Source organism: Lutjanus erythropterus, chromosome 10 (genome assembly GCF_056507025.1).
Source record: "Lutjanus erythropterus isolate fLutEry1 chromosome 10, fLutEry1.hap2, whole genome shotgun sequence".
Taxonomy (NCBI): domain Eukaryota; kingdom Metazoa; phylum Chordata; class Actinopteri; order Lutjaniformes; family Lutjanidae; genus Lutjanus; species Lutjanus erythropterus.
The window spans coordinates 19,770,898-19,792,989 of NC_139326.1; the positions used below are offsets into that span (position 1 = coordinate 19,770,898).

Consider the following 22,092-nt stretch of genomic DNA (forward strand, 5'->3'; position numbering starts at 1 on the left):
CTCAGATTTCCTGTAAACCTGAAGAGACCCGCCCACGAGGAGTCAGAGTCCTCCGCGCGGCTCAGATCACAGCTGGCAGTTTCATGCAGATGTTTCTCACACTGTTGGACTACAGTGGGTGAAATTTGTTTCAAGACGATTTTATGTGAAAACCTCTCCTCTCCCACGTATAACTTTTTAATTTAAAATGTATTGTTCTTTTCGGGTTTAAGAATATGAGAATAAAATTCTTATTTTAAGCAACTTTTATATATTTATCTACCCCATTTTATTTCCATTAAATAAAATACCATGGCAACTTAACATCCTCGATTTTGATTGGCTATGAGGTGTCATTTAGTTTTAAAGTTATCGATTTTATTATTTTACCTTTATTTAACCAGGCAACTCATTAAGAACAAATTCTTACTTACAGTGGTGGCCTGGTAACTAAGTGGGCTTCATTTAATCAAGCACTGTATTTAAGTACAAATTTACTTTACTAGAGTATTTATGATACTTCATACTTCTACTCCGCTACATGAATTCCACGTTTTACCCACTACATTTATTTAACAGCTTTTGTTTCTGTGCAGATTCAGATTCATAATATGACATATAATTAACAAATAATACTGTTATGATTTGACAAGTAATAAAATGGAATTTACTTAATTTATTTCACCACTGCTACACAGCACAACCAAATACCTACTGGTATTGTCATTATAGTATCATGTGCGATACCATAATATGCCAATTATAAACTCTAGGACAACAGCTGCTATTGCATGTAACTTATCAGTTACTCTGCCTTAGATCATTATTTATTATCTACATGACCAAAAGAGGCAATGGATTTTCAATTATTGTGCTATAAAAGTGAAGAATGTGCTGCTCACAAAATCTATTTATTGTTTCTTGTAAAAAATGTGGCAGGATTATTTTTTGAGTTGTACTCCTGTATTGCTATATATTTTGAAGTGCAGTGGTGCCCAAACTGAGGTGCAGGTGCCCCTAAAAGTACTTACCTCTGCTTGAGTGGGTCTTAGAGGCATTATAAGGGTTATTTTAAATCTCTTATTCACAAAATGAGTGAATTCTAATTATAAAAGGACATTCATTCTATTCATAAATTGAAAGTTTACACATCTTGCACAATGAATGTATTTAGTTATGTTATTATGTAACGTATAGCTGCCAGTATTTTGGGAATGGACATAATAAACTTAAACTAGGCTCAGTTTTACAACTTCTCGCTAATGCTTGGATCAAATTCTCAAACTCACCCCCTGCTGTCATGACCTGACAACTCATCTTACCGTAACGTCTCCGTCTTGAATTGCACCTCTCCCCTTTAGTTTGAAAGATAGCCTCTCTATCTTGTGTTTTTCTTGCTGGATCTTGTTTTTGTAACATTTAATCACCAGCATATCAAAACATATTACACACAAGGATGTTTTTGTTCAGACGTACCAGATCTACTTAAATAAATGTTTGTGAATTTTCATATATTTCAACATCTCGATTTCATGAAAGTTAAAATAACTGTTAAAATGTAACACAAATAACATACGTAGATAGAGTCTTAAACAGTCAACAGCTATTCATCCACTTCATTTGCAGGATCCACTTCCAAATTTTCCAGAGAAGTGAAGCTGTGACGTCCATGTCATCACTGGATTCGGGTGAAAACTGACGTAATCAATGAACCTCATTTGTGCAAACATGTTTATCGGATGCTGTCTGTGGACGTGATCCACTTTACCTGACTGAAAAAAAAGTTTGTAAGAAAATTAAGTAATTTCCTTTTTATTGTAACAGAATACGGTGCTGCTCCTAATCTTTTCCTGTTGGGAAAGCATGCTACTACACCTCAGACAGGCCTCTGGAAGTCAGGAAAAGTCTAACTCAACCTCATAATGAAAGACCTTTTAGCTTTGTTTAGTCATGTAAACCTAGTCTGTGGAAATGGCTTAAGTGTCGTCTTCAATAACATATCATTACACCAGCGTTTATTTTGACTACATTCGAGTGTTTCAATGGCTCTCAGCATTTAGTTTTATTTGAAGATTGCATTGTTATAGCTATTGTTACTGGCACAGCTCCACAGCAGTTTAACTGACATTATTACAGTCACCATTTTGTTATTAATAAACATCTTTTATGACTGCTTACTACTTATTTATTTTACTGGACAGAGTTAGAGTTAGATACCACTTTCATATCCGTCTGTAAGCCTAAAACCAGAACCTGCTCAGGTTAGCTTAGCATAAAGACTGGGAACAGGAGCTAGCCTGGTCCCGTCCACAGATAAGAAAATCTGCCCTCCAGCACATCTAAAACTCACCAATTAACATGCTTTATCATGTTTGTTTAATCTTTAAACAAACATGAAACAGTGTTTAATTCTTAAGCAAACATGAAAAAACCTCTTATGGGATGTTATGTGGCAGGCTGTTGTTACTCTGCAGTTTTTGTATTATTTATTATGCAAGATATAGATTAACACGTTAGGTGAGCTGGTAAACTGAAAGGCAAGGAAAATGATTTTGTTACCTTAGAGCCAGAGTAGCTCTTGTAACTAGCTAGCTCTTGTGTTTACCCTTTTTACATACTATTATATGTATATACATAGTGATTAAATACTAGATTAATTACTGTGTTGTATGTCCCATCAGGACTAAACATTGATCTTTTACCTGTGATACTTCCAGAGGGGCAAAGTAACAATTAATCTATGTATTCAGGAATCCAGCTCTCTTTTTTTAATGTATAATTATTTTTTTACAGCACCGTGGTGTAACTCTTTTTTATGGTGTTTCATCAGTTTGGATTTGTAAGCCCTGTTGTTTAATTTGTTGTCCACTACCCTTTTCATAGTTTCACAGATGCTTACAGTACAAACTTTAAAAGACAACTGCTATATATCTGACTATATATTGGTGCACCAAATGTATAGTAAGGGAAGAATATTATTTACTTTGTAATATTTAATTTTTTGCTCTGCACATTTTTAATAATGTCTTTGCTATGATGCCGACATCATTGAACACATGGCTCTAGCTATATTACTTATATATTTATCTGATGTAAAATATATACAGTATGATCTATATATACCCTCTTTTTCACTGTATGCAAGGTTCAATTGTCATATCAGATAGAACACTGGGTCTCTGTTCAAACTACACCAAGACAAGTTCTTGTACGTTTATTATACGTGGCATTGGTTCTGTGATGGTTGTGGAGAGTCTGAAGCAATCATGAAAACAGTCACCCACACATTAAGACGGTAAACAAAAATGTTTAAAACAGTGGTTTGTCTAGTTTCTGCAATTCTTCCACAGAATTACAATTGCCTCTCATTGCCATTTGTTGCATAATATAAATAATGGGCAGTCAAGTTAAAGACAATTGAATACTAAATTGCTCAACCCAAGGAGTAGGTGTGAAATAAATGTTGTATTCAATTATTTTTTTATTCTGTGGTAATGGAGCACAACTCAAAGGGATAAGACTCCTGGCTGTGTTAGGACTTTCATCTTGAGTCACGTGTAATAGATTACATTTTTAAAGTAACCTTCACAGCCCAGTGTCAGTGAATTTACTCATTAAGAAGTGGGAATGCACTCTAATCTGACACAGATGCAAACAATGAGGACAGACGCCAAACTAACTACCCCCGCCCATAACATCCTCAAGTACCATGTTCTCAGTTATTTAATATGAAGTTAACAGACAGTAAAAACAATGAACATGAATTATCCAGCGCTAATAAAATCGCTGTTGGTACTAAGAAAAGATGGAGCTATTCTTGAGGCTAAGTGACTGATTTCCTGAGGAAGGGATGGGTTGAATAAAGAGGACAGAGGTTGTTACAAATGACTCCTGGTGCCAGCTGGTTAGCCGCACAGATACAGTGTCACCCACAGCCCATCACAGACTGCTGGAGGTCACTGACAGGGCGAAAAAGAATATACCAGTTTTTATGTTACTTTGAACAGCTAGACTCAAGTAAATCACCTACACTTAAACGTAACGACACAGTACATGATCAAATAATACATTACACCTTTTTCCAGTGTTAAGACAACATAGACCTGACATAGACATAGACTTATAAGATAAAATAGACCTAACATAATATAACACAGACATAACCTCTGTGGCGCTGGGCAGCTGAGGCTCTGGGACTGAATCAGGCAGGGAACTGGCTGGCTGAGAAGCAGGCTTCCAGCTAACAGATTGGGAGTCTGTAGGTCGATGGCTAGCAGAATCAGTAGCTGGTAGGAAGCTGAGGAGAAGCCTGACAGTCAGTGGCGCAGAGAAAGTCCAAGATTTTTTGAGGAATAAAATTATTTAACCAAGGATTGGAATGAAGTACTTTTTTTTTGCTAATGAAAAGGGTGCTTGCTTTATTTTCGTTGGTAGGGGGCCTTAGACCAAATCTCCATAATACACAAGATCACTGAAAAAAAAAAATCATGAAGTTCATGCTCAATCTGCCTGTCTGCTGGCCCCATATTCAGTTCGTACTGTTATGGGTGTCAAAATAAAACAAGATAGTGGACCCAAAAATGCAGACAGCGAAGCAGATAACAGTTCAAATGCATATAATAAAGTAAACGACGGATTGAAAACTTATGAGAATGCAGTAAGGCCTCAACCAGAGTGCAGAAAAAAAAAAAGAATCCTCAAAGGGCAAAATGCAAAAAACAGTCAAAGAAGATGAGAACCAGGTCAAACACAAGAAGGCAATACCAGGAGTATGTAGGATGACACACAATGGACAACTGCGAACTGACACGGAAACAGAGAAACACAGGGACTAACTAGACAAAGAACTAATCAGACACAGGTGGACAGACAGGTGAATGACCAATGAAATGGCCATCAAAAAGAGCAGGAAGAGGACAAAGACAGGAAGTAAAGACAAGACACATGAGGGAGGACCAGGACTACAAAATAAAACAGGAAATAGCCAACAAAACCACAAACCATGACAATAGCAATGATGGCTGTAGATTTCTTGATTAAATATATCTCACCTGTTCTCTAGTGAAATGGTTTATTTTTTCTTTGATAACCTCTCCTGGCTCTCTTGGGACAGTCACATCCATATCAGCACTGCCCAGGAGGCTCCATCATCATCCGGCGTGCCAGACACGCTCCCTCCCCGCTGAGGTCACGGCATCTCAGTTATTTAATGTGGAGATAACAGACAGTAAAAACATTTAACATGAATTATTTAGTGCTAATAAAATCGCTGTTGATACCAAGAAAAGATTGAGTTATTCTTGAGGCTAATTGACTGATTTCCTGAGGAAGGGATGGGTTGAATTAGGAGGATAGAGGTAAATATAGTGGGGTAAAAAAGTTAAGTACAACTATAAAGTAATTTAACATGGATGTAATTTGAAATGGGACTTAGGAAAAGTACTTGAGTAAATGTGCTTAGTTACATCCCCCCATTGGAGATGACAGAAGCTGAATGTGTGGTGTTGGTCTTTAATGTACTTGTAGTGCTGTTTTATGTGGAAAAGTGGGTGACACACCACTAAGACCACAGAGTCACTGAGACATTTACATATCTTAGGGAGAATTTATGTACAGAAAGTAAATTTTAAGCCATAAGATGGCAATTTTTAATTAATTAATTTTAATTTAATTTAATTTAATTTATTTTCTAATAGGTTTTAGTGTGTTCATTATTTCTCTTTCATTGTATGAAGGTTTGTGGTATCAGATTTCTTTCATACTTACTGAGGTACTTTTTGCTTACTTTAGTCTTTCAACATAAATTGTAAAATAAAATATAATTATTATAAAGAACTGGCACAAATTGAAGTACCTTAACTTACCTTAACTAAGCAAGTTCCATTAGGTTATAAAAGATGTTCATTTAGTTCTGCACGTACAAATTAAGGCCCTTCTCATATATTAAAATACAGTGGTGCGATACCTTATGTTACTGAAATAGACCTAAAATAATATAACACAGACATAACATAACATAACATAACATAACATAACATAACATAACATTTTATTATTTTCTTATCATAACATAGACATAACCTAATATATAGATATAACCTAATATTCTCTTGTCTTCTCTTGTCTTCTCTTCTCTTCTCTTCTCTTCTCTTAATATAACATAGCATAAACATAACACAACATAGACATACTATAACATAAAATAGACATACCATAACAGAACAGAACAATTAATATTTTCTCACAGTTGCTGATTGATTTTTCAGAGAACAAAGTATCCCGAAAAAGGTCAAAATAACACTGATTTGACTTTGACTTTTCATATCCCTACAAAAATGATCAATGCCACTGTTTTCTATTTTTTTTTTTATTTGCGCCCAATAGTGTAGCAATGATGGCTGTAGATTTCTTGATTTAAAACAAATCTTATCTTTTTCCTGGTGAAATGTGTTATTTTTTCTGATAACTCCTCTTGGGACAGTCTTGCCCGTATCAGCACCGCCCAGGAGGCTGCATCATCATCATCCGGCGGACCAGCCTCGCTCCCTCCCCGCTGAGGTCACAGCATCCCTCCCCCTCTGCTTCGCCACACACACCGGCAGCAGCGACTGCAGCGCTCTGGCAGATAAAAACCGGGAGCAGAGCGAGGACGAGGTCAGTCTGAGCGACTAAACCAAAGGACACTGTCACTACTGCTGCAGAAAGACTAAGAGGTTACCGATTCAGAAGAATTTTAACTTGGTAAGTCCTTTTCTTTTTCGTCGTATTTGTTTTACGCAGATGGACTCGTGCTATCGATCCCTATAGGTTGTGTTCTACTAATGTATTTAGTTCTTATTGTAATGTGTTCAATTCTGGATCGTGGCATTTAAACAATATTAAATGTGCAGGTTTTATCGGATAATTATATTGTGTTTAACATTTTGCATGCATCTGTTACCTTTGATTGTCTCATTTGCATTTTGTAATAAGTAATGACATAAAATGTTGTACCCAGAGAACTTTAACTTGACTAGATAAGTTACTATGGCTCGGCAGTATACAATGGTAGTATAGTAGTATATTGGTGGTGTATTATGTCTCGGGCTTGAATCGGGCTTGAATCTTATATGATATTGAGTTTTTAAAAAAATCAAATTTTAGTTAGTATAAAGAATGCAGCACAATATGCACAAAATCGGAGTAAGACGAGTTTACTTTTTTAATGTAATCAGAACAGTAAGTCCTGCATTTGTATTTATCACGGTCCCTGTTATGTTGAACATCAGAGCACTACTTTATCTGCAATCTGAGCAAAGGAAAGATATGCGCTCACATCTTGGTGTCACAGTTTACATTTTGGAGCGGAAGAGTCAAATGGCTGAAGATACTGTAGATTACCACACTGGCACAAATCTTTCCATGTTAACTATTAATTAAACATCAGTCCGGTGTTTTTGAGAATCAGTACAGTATCACAAAAGATGATATTGCAATATTTTCTAATGTAGTGCTGATATCACTTTGTTTGGTTCCACATGAATGTGTGTGGAGTTGAAACTGTGGATTACCTTGCGGTTTCTCATTCATTTGGCATCTCAACACTTACTCACTCTGGCTTCAGCAGCTCTCTCCATCCACATCCACCTGCTCAATTTGTTGAAAACTATACATTTCCTACTTTTCCTTCACAGTATCACAAACTCACTCTTTATTCTCAAACACTTCTCAGAAGTCAGTAATTTATGTCATCAAGGTCACTTCAAATCTCTTCGAAACACAAAATGTTACAAACGTTAGAAGAATGTGGTGATATTGTGCTATGCTGCTGGATTCAGTGTGTGCTTGTTATCGAGGAACATCCCTGCTATGATACTGTGTGTAGCTGCGTACCACTCCGAGCCAGAACTTACGCAGGATCACTGGCTCTTATCAGGCTAATGAGCTGGAATTGTATCTGAGCTGGTACTTGGGAATTCTCCTCCCCGTTAAAAGTCTGCGGTAACATGCTCCATCACACTGATACTCTGTTCTGTTGTATTATAAGAGAAAGTAGATTTTGTATCCACTATCTGCATTCTGGCAGCTGTGTTTGTGCCTCGCATTAATGTTAGTGACTCACGGTATCAGCTGTAAGTTAAGAGTAGGTCAGACAGCGGACAGGATGGATCAGACTGTGGGAACAATAACCAGAGGATGACGCTGAGTTCTGCACAAGTCTATAATTTAAAACTGAGCTGCAACAGTCACTTGAATCTGCACAAAAATCTCTTTTAGATTTCTTGTCTTCCTCTCTGACTTCATCTCTGACTTGTATCTTCATCTCATGGCCTTGATACTGGTTACAAATCCTATCAATGCCTCCATCTGTGTGTCCCTTCCTCCATCTGTCTCTCTATAGTCCTGGAAGCTTGGGTGACTCAAGACTACTCACTGTCTTTCTGCTGACCTCTGGGATTTGATTTCATCTCTCCCCTCTCCTTTTTCTTCCTTCCCTCCATCCTTTCATCCTTCTCCACGTAGCTGTCTACAGCTCCATTTTCTCCACTAATTTCTAATGTCAACACCTGCTCTTTCTACCTGCTTCTCTTGGCGCTGGGATTGTGTTTCTTTCTGATAAGGAGTTCAAGGCTCCCCCGCACAGAGGGGAGGCTGTAAGGCAACAATACAGCCCTCTGTTCCTTGGATCACAGCTGGTTTATTGAAGCTTGGCTGAAAATCCCCGAGTAAAGAATGCATAATACCTCCAAAGTAGCTCACAGACATGACATTGCATGCCACAACACATCATTAGTAAACATACTAGTCAGGTACAAACCTTTTAACTGAAGGGACAACGCCTCAAAGGTTGAATCCCCGCAGGTCAAACCAGTTCGGCTTGTGAGGTTCAGAATTAACGGAAACCGATGCTGCCAGCCTGCTGTGACGAGAGAATGGGACTAGTGTTTAGAAAAATGTTGAGCTCTCTAAGAAATATTGTTAGAAAACTTCAGAGCCAATGAATATTAGACTATAAAAGTACTACAGTGCTCACTGTAAGGGTGTTTCCTCTGTCACTTCCTCCGTTTGGTACCAGTGTGGATAGTCCACCCACTCTAAGTCCTTTATTAAGTATCAGCTCTGACATTTGCAAAGAAGAGAAAGAGGAAGAGTAACCTCAGAGATGCTTGAAAGTGCTCAGTGGACCATAGTTTCAACTTCACAGGCAGATGCAACTATGTTCTCTGCACGCCATCTAACCATTCTCACCGTTTTAGACTTTGACATTTCTTGTTACTGGAAGACAAGAATGTCTCACCTCAGCCCGTTACAACCTCAGCACACCATCATCATTACATATCCTCGCTAATGGTCCGTGAACTCACCACGGAGATTGTGGTCTGCACACGAGACCAGCTCCTTTAAATATCCTAAACCTGCACACTAATACTGTAAGTGAATAACACTGGGCACTGTGTGTGAGAGTCTTTTTTTGTCTGTCTGTCAGTGTCTTATCATCTGTTGCATGTGTTTGCTCGACTAAAGTGGTGCATCTTAAAACAGGGAGCTGGTGCTGACTCACAGTCTGGCAGCTGCTGCTCCAGAGATGTTTTCATTTCTTCCATTCATATTTGACCTACTAGGGGAACCACACACTCTCCTCAGGCTGCATACTTGGTCGTACACGTTTAAACAGTTAACTGATTGAGTGTTACAGAGAAATGCATTAACCCTGTGAGTGCCAGTGGCTTTTCAAGAGAGACTTGTTTATGAACCAGTTGCACGTCGAAGAAGTTAGGCTTCAGGCTATCTGGCAGAAATCTTTCTGGCAGAAAGCGCAGATAGCTGTCTACCAGAAGAGGTTTTCTGGCAGAAAGACTTAAGTGGTGGTCAGGTGAGATGGCATATTATGAGAAATGACAAAGACCTCAACCGGAGCAGGCTGTGGTGGACTCAAAAAACTAATTTTTGGAACTATTTTATTTTTTGTTTTCTGCCCCAGAATTGGTTAGGTTTAGGTAACACAGATACATAGTTAGGCTGAGGAACGCTTCATGTTTTGGATTAAACTAGGCAGTCAACCATGTACTAGAAATTCCTTTCTGCTAGAAAGTTTTGATGGCAGCTCTGAGTCCTTGTGAGCCAAATGAGCTATCATTATTGGTTGTAACCCCTCCTGACGTGTTGTTATGGTGATCCGGCAACATGTGTGCGTCAAAGTTTGGTTGTGTCCCATTCTCCTTAACGGGAGAAGAGGCTGTAAATAGATCACTGAATAGTTACCGCTGTTCTGTAATGGTTATGATGTCATTGTAAACTATTTACATTCAAGGTTTTGACCCTTGACCCCCATGCATTCAAAAAGGTTAGTGACATGGTTTGACCTAAGCCTGAATTAAAGGCATTTTTTTTGTCAATGTTTGTGGGAATATCAGTTTTTGATTATGAGATTGATGTAAGCTGATTGTTGCTGCCAGTCAGACTAAAATCCTCCCAGGTATCATTGATTAGTTAGATTACTCTTCTGTGATGAGATTACTCTTCTATTATATGAGCTGACACCTTCAGAATTTTGCAGAACGCATTTTGTAGGAGACATTCTCCGAGCGAACCTAAATTCACAGCAAATATTTCTTAACTTCCATACAGCCCTAGTTATCCTGAAAAAAAACCAACTGGTTTTCTGAGCAAATCAGAGATTTTAAAAGTTATTTAGCCTAAATGGAAGTAACATGAAATCCACAGTTTTTGGCCAGGAAATCTAAGTGCTGATCACGTTCAGGAAAATTGTCCTACTGTACTCTACATTTGTACATAAAACTTAGTGAGCACAGTTTACTTTGTCGTGTGCATGTTTATTTTATGTTTTCATGTCTGTTCATATTCATTAAATGTTGTAAAACAGACCACAAATGCAGCTAAAACGCAGACTAATTGTAGCGTTGATGGCCCCAAAACGGGGCCTCTGCATGTCAGATACCACAGTCTTTAAAAAAGGGTGGGGATACACATATATTCATATCTAACGTGTACATGTTGGCGTGTGTTCTTGTGCGTGCATGTGTTGTACGCACGTTTCCTGAAATGCATGGGGCCTGCGCTGGCAGTATTTTCGTAGGAAACACATGTTTTTAGCTGACAGGGCTGGGGCGAGTGAACAGAGCTGAACAGCTGCACAAAGGAAAACAAAAAGGAAACTCGTGTGTTGTTGTCGGCCGGCAGTGAGGCTCATTTGGGGGGGTAAAAGGACAGGTCAGCTGGGTTTTTTGTTTGTTGGAGGCGAGGATAACTTTCAAGGGACCTGTCCTGTTAATGGTGAGTGTGCGAAAGCATGTCTCTGGGTTTTAAAAGTCAAATCCTGAGAGGGGGTCTTTATTAGAATGAACAATGAGCAGAACTAACGGTAAATCCTTGTCTGTGTGGGGTGTTGATTAGCTCCACGTTCCTGAGCACTTTGTGTTTGTGTGTGTGTGTGTGTGTGTGTGTGTGTGTGTGTGAGAGAGAGAGAGAGAGAGAGAGAGAGAGAGAGAGAGAGAGAGAGAGAGAGAGAGAGTGTGTGTGTGGTGCTAGCATGGCTGTTTTACATCACAGATATATGAAAACACAGTGCTATTTTCTATAAGCTCAGTCGACCACAAAAGGTGACTAAGTGAAGAATCAGCTAACAGAGAGGAGAGACTAAAAGCATGTATGCACACGGTTCTCACTGTATGTCTGGCTCTTTGCATACATTAATCTGAGATTCTAGCTAGAACCTCAGCCCCTCAGGAAGAACCCTTTTGGAAACCTTATTTCTAAGAGTGCAGAAGACATTTCTTATGGTTATTTTTAAAGCAACTTGGAGGTTCTTTTCTTTAACTTTTCAGCCCTCATTGTGTGTAACCTTTTTCTTCTCCTTCCCATTTTCCTCTCTACTCCCTCCACTCACCCCCTCCCTCATGTTGTGACTCATGTTTACTCATACTTGACTGAGGAGCAACAGGCGCTCTTCTCTGTATCTCTTTCCTGTAGTATATAACTCCTTTAAAACAGAGAGGAGGAACAAGTCTGATACTAAACGTCTTTGTTTGGATGATAAAGGGGAAATATGAGTTTGGTAACTTTTTCTAGCTCAAGGCTTTCCTTTCTTTTTACTTCTTCTTCCCTTTAAAGTTCTGAGTCACTTCATCCTCTTAGCTGCTGCTCTGCTCTGTTAGAGAAAGAATGCTGTCAGTATTGTGCAGACACTTTCTGCTGTGCGTGCTGCCTTTCATCACTCCAGGGAAGTCCAGATTGTGTTGTTTTGATGTGGTGCTCAGCGTCTATTTTTTGCATAAAGCGAAGATAATCTGCTTCCTGTTTAGATCCAGTGGGGAAGTTATAGATGAATTATGATAAAAGGGAAATGAAGCAGGACAACACAGACACATATAGGACAAAATTCTCCTATCAGATTGTCCTACACAGGCTGTTAAAGCTTCCTGTCTGAGTCAAGAAATCAACACAACTTTAAGAAACTAGAAATGACCTCTGATTTCCCACAAGCACCCCACCTTGCCCACCCTTTCCTCTCCAGTGAGCTCCTTCAGTAGCAGGCGTGGGGATGGAGGAAGGAAGCTGAACAGAGAAATAGTACAGCTGGGAGAAGGCGACTACTGTCGATCGTTTTCCTGCAATTGTTGTCTCTGTATAACTGACAGGTTCATGACAAAAGGATAGACATACAACAATGACATCAATACTCAGTCACTCACTGGCCTTATTGTCCTGAAGCTTTTATTTTGTAGGAATAGAGAGGAGTTTTGTTTGTCGGGTTTCACAGTGTTGCCAATGTTTACATTTTGGTTGTGCATGTCTTCCCAATATTGATAGTTAATATTCATGTGTTTGGGGACATAAAATGAACAGTTTTTTGAATGACAGAGGAAAGGAGAACTCAATATTGTCTTATTGACAAGTTATTTGTTAATTTGAGTTACTGCTTATACATTAATTTGCAGTCCTTTTGGTGCCATGCAGAATCAGATTTCGTACAATCATACATTTTTTCTACCAGTAAGTGTCTCAGTGGATAATAGAAAATTTAATTTTAGGTCCAAATTTGTATTTTAATACTATTGTGTGTAAGACAATGTTAAAATGCCTAATAATGTTGTCTGTTATATGTTCAAATCCAAATCATTTTCTTCCCACACACAGAGCTTCTCTAGGTATTAGTGCGTACATATGTCCATCTAAACTGGATTTAGCTTGTACAATCTCCTGTCACATTTTTAATATGTATTTATATTCTATTTCCAGACCACTTGAACTGAAGACCACTTGAATAGACCATGACCAGAACACTTGGAGTACTGATTCTCCTGTCTGCACTCTGCTGCTGCCTAGCGGGCAATGTAAGTACTGCATCCTCTTCATGTGAGGAGCAACAAGTGCTTCAGCACATTAATAACAAATCCTGGATACTTAGCAAGGGCTTATCTTTATATATTTCTATTTTTGTGGTTTATAATCCATCTGGGTAACCACAACATGTGCCAGTTCTCATGCCCTGCTGCTCTGTGTTTAATGTATGTTTTTCTGTTGCAGGTGGAGCTGCTCCGCACTAAGAGAGGGACTCGTTTTTACAGAGGTGAGCCTGACAGGCAGCCAGCTAGACGGACGCTTTTCGTTATTCATGTCGAGAAGTCTTCATCTTCCTTTGACACCTCCTGTGAGCCCCTTCACACTCCCGTTTGTCTTTCCTAATAACACCATCATCACCACCACCACCATCCTTCTTTTGATTCACTTTTGTCATCCATTTGTTTGTGTTCCTCTCTGTTTTTGTACCTTTATATTTGTAACCACTTTTGCATGTGACAATGATTAAGTTTTCTGTGTGTCTAAAGTCTGTATACTTACTGTTTGTGTTTGTGTGTGTGTTGTGTGTGTGTGTGTGTTTCCTCAGTACACTGTGTGGATAGTGAGATGTCAGCAGTGCGTAATTATGGGGACACTTGGCTGCGATGGAGGGGACAGCGTGTGGAGTATTGCCGTTGTGCATTAAGAGGACGAGAGCATTGTCATATTGTGCCCGTCATCAGTGAGTGTGACTTGAACGCAGACACACACACACAAACACGTGTAGGCTGGTTGATCTGTCTTAATCTTTTGTCTCTTTCTAATCACTTTTTTTTGTTTCTTTTTGTTTGGAATGCGCAGAATGCACATCTGTAATTATCCATAATCAATTATCCATAACCATAATCCCATATCCCAATCATCCATAATCAGAGTGTTAGTAGATGACAGTTGGCACGCCACAGTGTGGAGAAGCAGCTTGAGTACTGATGTAGTAACAACAAAATTTACATATATACATATACATACAGTACATATGCATTCACTTTCATATCAAGCCGCAATAGCTCTGCACATAGAGGAGAAGAGATATATTTTAATTTGAGAGATATGACTTTTACATGAGTGTATTGCTTGTATACAGTTCTTATTTTTATTTAAAATGTGTATATATTGTAAACTACGTCAGTCCATTCATTTATGGCTGTATATGCACCACATCAAAATCTCCAAACTATCCCTTTAATTTGTCTGTCAATCCACTTGCCTGCCCTTACTGAACTCTCTGTCTTTCCCTGAAACTGAACTCTACCTCTAACTTTCTGTTACGACCTCAGATGATTATTTTTTGTTGGCTTGCCTCACTCATGTGTCCAACATCTCTGTTACTTCAGTGCATCCAAATGAAGAGCCGTTGGGTTTCTGTGTTTTTCAGTGGGCGTAGTTTAGTCTGAGATTGTTTGAAATACTCCTGCCAGATGAGCCCTCGTGCGCACTTTCACCCCCATTGACGAATTCTGTGAAGCATGACTGCCCCTCCCTCAGACAAATTACAACCACATTTTCAGGCCGCCAAGCTGTGAGCTCATAACACTGGGAGCGAGCGAGTGGGGTGCTGCTATTCTGAACTCCAGCCTTTAGGAAATGTTGAAATAATAAATGAAAAACCGGAGCGGGGATGGCATGAAACCAGTTCTGCTCTAGAAAGAAACCCATGGCGGGATGTGATATTTAAAAAGTGAAGCTATGAAAATGTTTGCAAGAGTCGGGATGAACCATGCACACAGACCTTTGGATACTACTCAGTGTTTCGACGTCAGATGTGACACACAAGGCCAAACCCACTAATTTGACTCTCTGTATACGCATCTTGCCTTGGCCAATCAATCATATTGTGATTATTCAGATTGTTTGTGTTCAGAGAAACTGGATGATGAACGGCTGACTAACCGGCTTTCTGTCTGCCCCTTCCAGACTGCTACGTGTCTCAGTGTTATAACGGAGGAACCTGTAAAGAGGCCGTCTACACGTCAGACTACATTTGTCAGTGTCCTCCTGGCTTCAGTGGGGCTCACTGTGAGATCAGTAAGTACTTGAGAAACTCCTAAATCTATGGATCATTTTTCTTGATTAAATGATTTCTTAATTTGTCCAACCAACATACCAAAACCCCAAATATTCAGTTTATAAACAAATAAAACACCAATTCCCTCACTCAGTCTAAAATGTTTTTGTAAACAACTTGCACACAAAACTTTTAATGTTCACTGTAATTAAATTTGTAGCTGGTTCAAGTTAAAAAATAAAAGTTGACCGAACTTAGGTTGAATCAGCAGTTAAAAGTTTCTGGTTTTGTAAAACCAGTTGAGTTAAGTTAACTGACATTGAAAAATTACGTTCAATAACGTAACAATAACATGTTCCTTTTCTGCTTCTTGTACTAAGTTTTATGTTAAGACAGCAAAACATTTTTGTGTTCAGTGTATCACTGCAACTCTTTTAATGATGTGTTTTTTACATTGAACACAAATGATCTGTTTTATTGAACAAGAAACTGACTACATATCATGTGAATGTGGGTACATATTTTTTTTACACCCATTTGTTTTGGTCTATTCCACTATCAGAATGCATGCTAAGTGCACAATATTATTTTTTAATGGGCCTTTAACTAATTACAAAGTTGCTGGCCAATGTACCAAGTGTTTGTATGAAGTTTTCATGGCATTTTGACGGTCCTGAAATTTTGTGTCATGGATGAACTGAAGTTTACATAGAACAATTAATTGACATATCATTTCAGCTCTACTTTAATCTCCTATTTAGTCTTCCTGTGCTGCAACAGGTACACTCTGATTATTCCACTGTGCCTAGTATTTACTGTAAAGCAAAAATAAACCGTCTTGTCCATGACGGGGTGTCTGCTGGTGACACAACACTGATAAAATCGTTCTACAAACTTGTTAATGACTGTAGATAAAGTCACAGTCTGACTGTGTGACTCAAACAGTAGGTGTCATGGTCCTGTGGTTTGGACAGAAGAAGAAAGGACCATAAACCATGGAAAGACATTCTAGGCTGTGAATGTTTTTATTTCTGTGGGCGACTTTCTGAGGCTTTAGGGACACCCCGCCCTCTCAATGGGATAATTATGCAAGCCCCGGTGGTCACAGCCAAGTGATTTCAGCGAAAGAGTAATGAGTTGCAATGGCCAGACTCAATAAATCTGATTGCATTATAGTCATCACAGTTTATGTTTGGTCATTCTTTTAAACCACTAATTGGAAAAATACAATATAGATGCCATTAGGACACCAGCTGTGAGTTTAATAAGACATAACAATGTTTTCACAACTTGTCCAAATATGTTGGAATGGCCTAAGTTTTTCCAGATCTAATAAACATGGTTTATTGTGTCAAATGTGAATGTGTTAGGTAATATTAGAGTGATATCAGTCTCAAATATAACTGAGTGACACTATATCCAGTTTAACTCGGTCTCTCTCCAACAGACACCAATGAGAAGTGTGTATCGGGGCAGGGCGAAGACTACCGCGGCACGTGGAGCACCAGCAATTCAGGAGCAGAGTGCATTAACTGGAACTCCACGTCTCTGAGGGGACGGAGGTTCACAGCTAGAAAAGTGGACGCCAACAGTCTTGGACTGGGCAATCACAACTTCTGCAGGTTCGTGTCCAGTGTCATCTGTTAAAGGGCAACTCCATCTGTGGTCTTTTCCCATTTAGCTGGTAGTAAAAAGCAATGACGTAAGGAATATAGTCGATTTAACCTGGCTGCTGCATGTGACTGATAGCCACACTTCATGGAGGCACATGCTCTACCAACTGAGCTACAGGGAAGCCCCAGGTCACCCTGTCTGCTCGTGGGTTTTTACAAATATTTAACCAGTGAAAAGTGCCAAAAGTATTCAAATCCACCAACTGATGATGTGTTCAATTATTTTAAGGACACAGGGCGTTTTTCATTCCCTAAAAATAAACCGTTTTTGGACAAATAATGTTTCTATATCGTTTTTGTAATGGCCCAAAACCATGACTCACTGACAAGGCAGGCAGGTTTAAAGCAAAGTTTATTGGGTCAAAAAGGCGGCAGAGGTCCAAGGACTTTAAACAGGCAGGAAAATTACCAGAGGACAGACAGAAAACAGGCAAAAAGACCCAACCACGATGACTAAGATGGCTTAGCAGACGATCTGACACAGATTAGGAGGCTTATATATACTTGTAGAAAAAAAAATATAATAATAATAATGAATAATTGACTAAGCAGGAAAAAAAAGGCAGAAAAAAGTTGCAAAAATTAAGATGAGATGATAGATTTTAAATCTATTTGCTTTAGAATATGAATTTTTTAGAATTTTTATGAGCCATGAATGTGTTCGCTCATTGTCTTTTCTCCCTCAGGAACCCTGACAATGACAGCAGTCCTTGGTGTTACATCTACAGAGGCACTCAGATCGTTTGGGAGTTCTGTTCCTTGCCCAAATGTCCTGAAGGTACGGCTTTACAAAAGGATAAAAAGCTGAAAAATACTAACTAAACAATTACATGATTTAACACTTTGTTTTTTCTGCATGCCTTTGAGCAGATAAGAACAAAAAATGTGTGCTGGGCTCCGGTCAGTCATACAGAGGCACAAAATCTGTCACTAAGAGCGGCTCTCGCTGTCTCCCGTGGGACACCCCTGTTCTCAACCGCAAGGTCTACAATGCTTGGAGATCTGATGCGCTGGAGTTGGGGCTGGGCAGCCACAGCTTCTGCAGGTAAAGGCGCCAGCGCACACAGCATGACAAAACTAACACACATGAGATGTTCAAGATCAGGATAACCCCGGTGAAAAATAAATGTACTAAATATATTACATTTTAGCATACATGAGTGTACTTCAAGTCAGACTAATCATCAGTGTACTTTAAGTGTATTAATGTTTAGTTAACTATAAGTTTGCTACTTTGAAATAACTAATTTTGTACAGATTATATTATATATAAAGGGGTTTCTCTTTTATACTCACCAGATCTCAACAGCAAATGTATTTTTTATTTATTTTAATTTGGGCAAACAAAGAGGTTAGTTTTTCTAAACTCTAATCAAATAAAGTATACCTCTCCTACGTACACTGAAATAGACTTTAAATATACTTTCAATTATGCAAAAAGTTCAAGTATACTTGTAATAATAATAATGAATTCTTAAGTTATACTTCTAATGCACTAAAGTGTGCTACTTTCTATCTGGGAAATCAGATTTTCATTGTGTTTCTTCTTCCTTTATCCAACAGGAATCCAGATGGTGATGAAGGTCCATGGTGTCACACCTACAAGAACATGGTGCTTACATGGGAGCTGTGTGATATTCCTAAATGCTGTGAGTTTTTTTTATTATCATAGTTTAATCTTATAACAATGATGAAGCATTATTAAGATTATCACGACTGTCTGTTTTAAGACTACTCATACCTGTCATCTCTTTTTTAGCGAGACGTCCGTCAGGCATCACCACTGCCGGCCCACGTGCCCCCATCACTAACAACAACAACAGAGGTGGGACATCTCTACATCCAATAAAAGTCACTATTTCCATTTCCTCTGGTGTGTTTGTTGTTCACTAACCATCACAAGCCATTTAACCATCATCCTGCACCCTGTCCTGTCTGCAGCAACATGTGGCCAGAGGTTAGACAACACCCTGAACCGCCCGGCGTTCCGCATGTTCGGGGGCAGAGCGAGCGACATCACAGAGCAGCCGTGGCAGGCGGTCATTAACGTGTACCAGCCCCGTCACAAGAAACACTTCCACCGATGTGGAGGCGTCCTCATTGACTCCTGTTGGATCCTGTCTGCTGCACACTGCTTCGAGGAGAGGTATGAATGACTCACACCCTCTACACGTGATGCACACAAACTCACAAAAATACATGATTTAACATGTTTGCCACACAGCATACAAACATATTCCCCTTTTCCTTTTTCAGGGATAAAGTAGAGAAGTTGGAAGTGATTATGGGAAGAACATTTCGGAAACAGAATTCCAGCAGTGAGCAGATTTTCAAGGTTGAGAAGTACTGGATCCATGAGAGATTTAACAATGAAACATTTGACAATGACATCGGTGAGACAATAATCATATAATATTTTTCATTCTTTTCATTTTTGCACACAGAGCTGCAACAATCAGTTGATTAATCAATTAAATGTCAACTATTGAATTAATTGCCGACTGTTTTTGTAATTGAGTAATCCTTTTTGAGTCATTTTTTAAATGACAAAATATCCAAATTCTCTGATTTTCAGCTTCTTAAATTGATCAATATATTTAACCATTTTATGGCATTTTATGGACCAGACAGCTACTTGATTAATTGATAAAATTGCTGACAATCAACAATGAAAATAACTGTTAGTTGCAGCCCTATTTGCATATGTTGTTTTTTTTTTTATCACTGTTGTTACTAAAATCTATTCAGCATGACAATTTCAGATTTTCATAAATTAAAGAAAAACAGCATTTTGAAATAGAACTTTCAAAATGTTGCACCTAATCTTGCTAGAAACTACGAAGTGAATGATGAGGATTAAATGTGACACTTGAGCCACCATGTTTTCCCCCTGCAGTGATGATATGGAATCTTAAGTGGGCAGCAGAGGCTTGTTAAAACTTTAAATAATCTCTGCCAGTCTCCGTCCTACATTTCCCCAGTGCATTACCCTGACTTTCCTCTGGTCATTTTCCGCTTGCAGCTCTTTTGAAGCTGAAGACGGACATTGGGATGTGCGCCGTGAACTCTCCGGAGGTTTCTCCTGTGTGTCTGCCTGACACTGGGCTGGTGCTGCCCGACTGGACTGAGTGTGAGATCTCAGGATACGGAAAAGACAAAGAATGTAAGCAAACATCCTGCCTAAATCATGGCATTCTCTCATTTTGCATGTGGCACATTCATCTAACAAGAAAGTTGGAGACACTTGCTTGACTGACCACCGGAGGGCAGTGCAAGCTTTTCTGCAATTTTAAGAGGGGATGCTCATATATGTATACACACTCTCCACAGTTTCTCCAGAGTACTCTGAGCGTGTTAAGAGAGGTCACGTTCGCCTGTGGCCCAATGAGCGCTGTGTCCCAGATGTGCTGTCCGGACGCACAGTTACCTCCAACATGCTGTGTGCAGGTGACACCCGAGGTCTGGACGATGCCTGCAAGGTGAGAATACCTGATTATAACACTTAACTTCCTCCTTAAAGGGATAGTACAGATAAGTTTAGAGGAAGGCGTAGGAAGCTAAGTGCAGTGTACTGGAGGGTCAGCAGCAAAACAGGTTTAATTAAATGCTATATTTAGAATATTTTCATTGCTTTGCTTTTCCATTAGACAGTCTTCAGATGGGAAACCTTTTATTATAAAATATGTTGTATCGCCCTCTGCAAAGCAACCAAACTCCTTTGGTAAAAAGAGTAATTTAACTTGTAGAAACTTGTTAACTTGTCCTTTAAATAGTGTACACTTAAAGTGATAATGATTTTTTTACTTCAAAAAATCTGAACTATCACTTTAAATCAATGTTGATAACATTACTGGATCCAAGTTTTCTTTCCTCTCCTCATTTTACTTCTTGAATTTTACCACAGGGGGACTCTGGCGGCCCGCTCGTCTGTAAAAACAACGATAAGATGACTCTGATGGGTGTGATCAGCTGGGGCGATGGCTGCGGGCAGAGGGATAAGCCCGGCGTCTACACCCGCGTCACCCACTACATCGACTGGATCAACGGCAAGATCAAGGCAAACCCAGTCTAAAGCAGGAGAGACTGCAAAGAGGATGGTGTTGGATGACCATACCCACAAACAGAGTGGGTTAAACAGCAGATGTGTTTATCATTGAGACGATAGACAGAGACTCTGATTCTGCTCAGGTTTATCTGTTGATCTAAATCCATAATGATGGAGGTTTTAAACCAGCAGAACCACTCCTACAGAAATGCACAAAAGACCTCTATCATGAGTTTTACTGCAGAACATAGCTCTGTTCTCTGTTCTCTCTTCAGAGTGGGACAGTATATAAGGACAGAAACACAGGACAAACTATTGATATTGATGATACTTTTTGTCTTACAAACTTTCATGTGTTCTCTCAGTATTGCGTCCACCAAACTGGAGGATCAGGCAAGAAAAATAGGAAATATCTTTGTGTTCATCTGCTCTTTCTGGCTGGTTTTAATGCTAGTTTATAGAAGAAGTCACAGCAGGTCAGTAGCATTTTTAATCCAAAAGAACAACCCACTCAACATAAGTATTTACCTTGCACAGAGTAGTATGATGTCACATAGGAATGTCTGCATTTTTCAAAGTTTTGTGCAAAGACTGCGTTACAGACTTGTCTTAGATGTTGGTTCAATTAGTTTTAATGCAAAAAGTTCTGCATTCGCTGACTTTTGTGGGACTTGAGGGGTTCCAGGCCTTCATCGAGATCACGAAAACTTATCTGCTGGTTCAGATTCTTCTCATTTTTGCAGTTTTAGCTTCCTGACACCTTGATGGATTTGGACAGGTGGAAGCAGGAAACTCTGAGATAGTCACTCCATTCAACAAACCCCATGTCCTGTTCTCCAGAGCACTTCTTCACCACTCACCTGGGTTGAGCCCAGCATGTGTATAACATGTATATTGATTTTATATTGAAAATGACTGAAGGCTCTTCTTTTCTGTTCTGCTTATCGACTGCAAAGCTTAACTCACTTTGTTCTGTGACTGCGTGTTTAGATGTTTTTTTTACTAAGTTAATATTTATGTTTATTTTATAATGTTTTGTAGAAACTACT

General features: G+C 39.1%; 1 protein-coding gene across 3 annotated transcripts; it reads left to right on the top strand.

Moving 5' to 3' along the window:
* Positions 1 to 6,554: 6,554 nt before the first annotated feature.
* On the top strand, positions 6,555 to 21,145 carry plat (plasminogen activator, tissue). 3 transcript variants are annotated; one of them, XM_084728553.1, is made up of 15 exons: positions 6,556 to 6,720; positions 13,219 to 13,313; positions 13,507 to 13,630; positions 13,868 to 14,002; positions 15,235 to 15,345; positions 16,773 to 16,947; positions 17,685 to 17,776; positions 17,869 to 18,043; positions 18,562 to 18,647; positions 18,758 to 18,823; positions 18,940 to 19,144; positions 19,255 to 19,391; positions 20,021 to 20,161; positions 20,329 to 20,477; positions 20,903 to 21,145. In XM_084728553.1, exons 2-15 carry the CDS (start codon positions 13,251 to 13,253, stop codon positions 21,068 to 21,070), a joined length of 1,827 nt encoding a protein of 608 aa, XP_084584679.1. In that variant the 5' UTR covers positions 6,556 to 6,720; positions 13,219 to 13,250; the 3' UTR covers positions 21,071 to 21,145. The 3 variants fall into 3 exon arrangements, with proteins under 3 accessions (XP_084584678.1, XP_084584679.1, XP_084584677.1); XM_084728552.1 differs by lacking the exons at positions 20,329 to 20,477; positions 20,903 to 21,145 and having other exon boundaries at positions 6,555 to 6,720; positions 13,507 to 13,549; positions 20,021 to 20,265; XM_084728551.1 differs by lacking the exons at positions 6,556 to 6,720; positions 20,329 to 20,477; positions 20,903 to 21,145 and adding an exon at positions 10,987 to 11,253 and having other exon boundaries at positions 20,021 to 20,265.
* Positions 21,146 to 22,092: the final 947 nt, after the last annotated feature.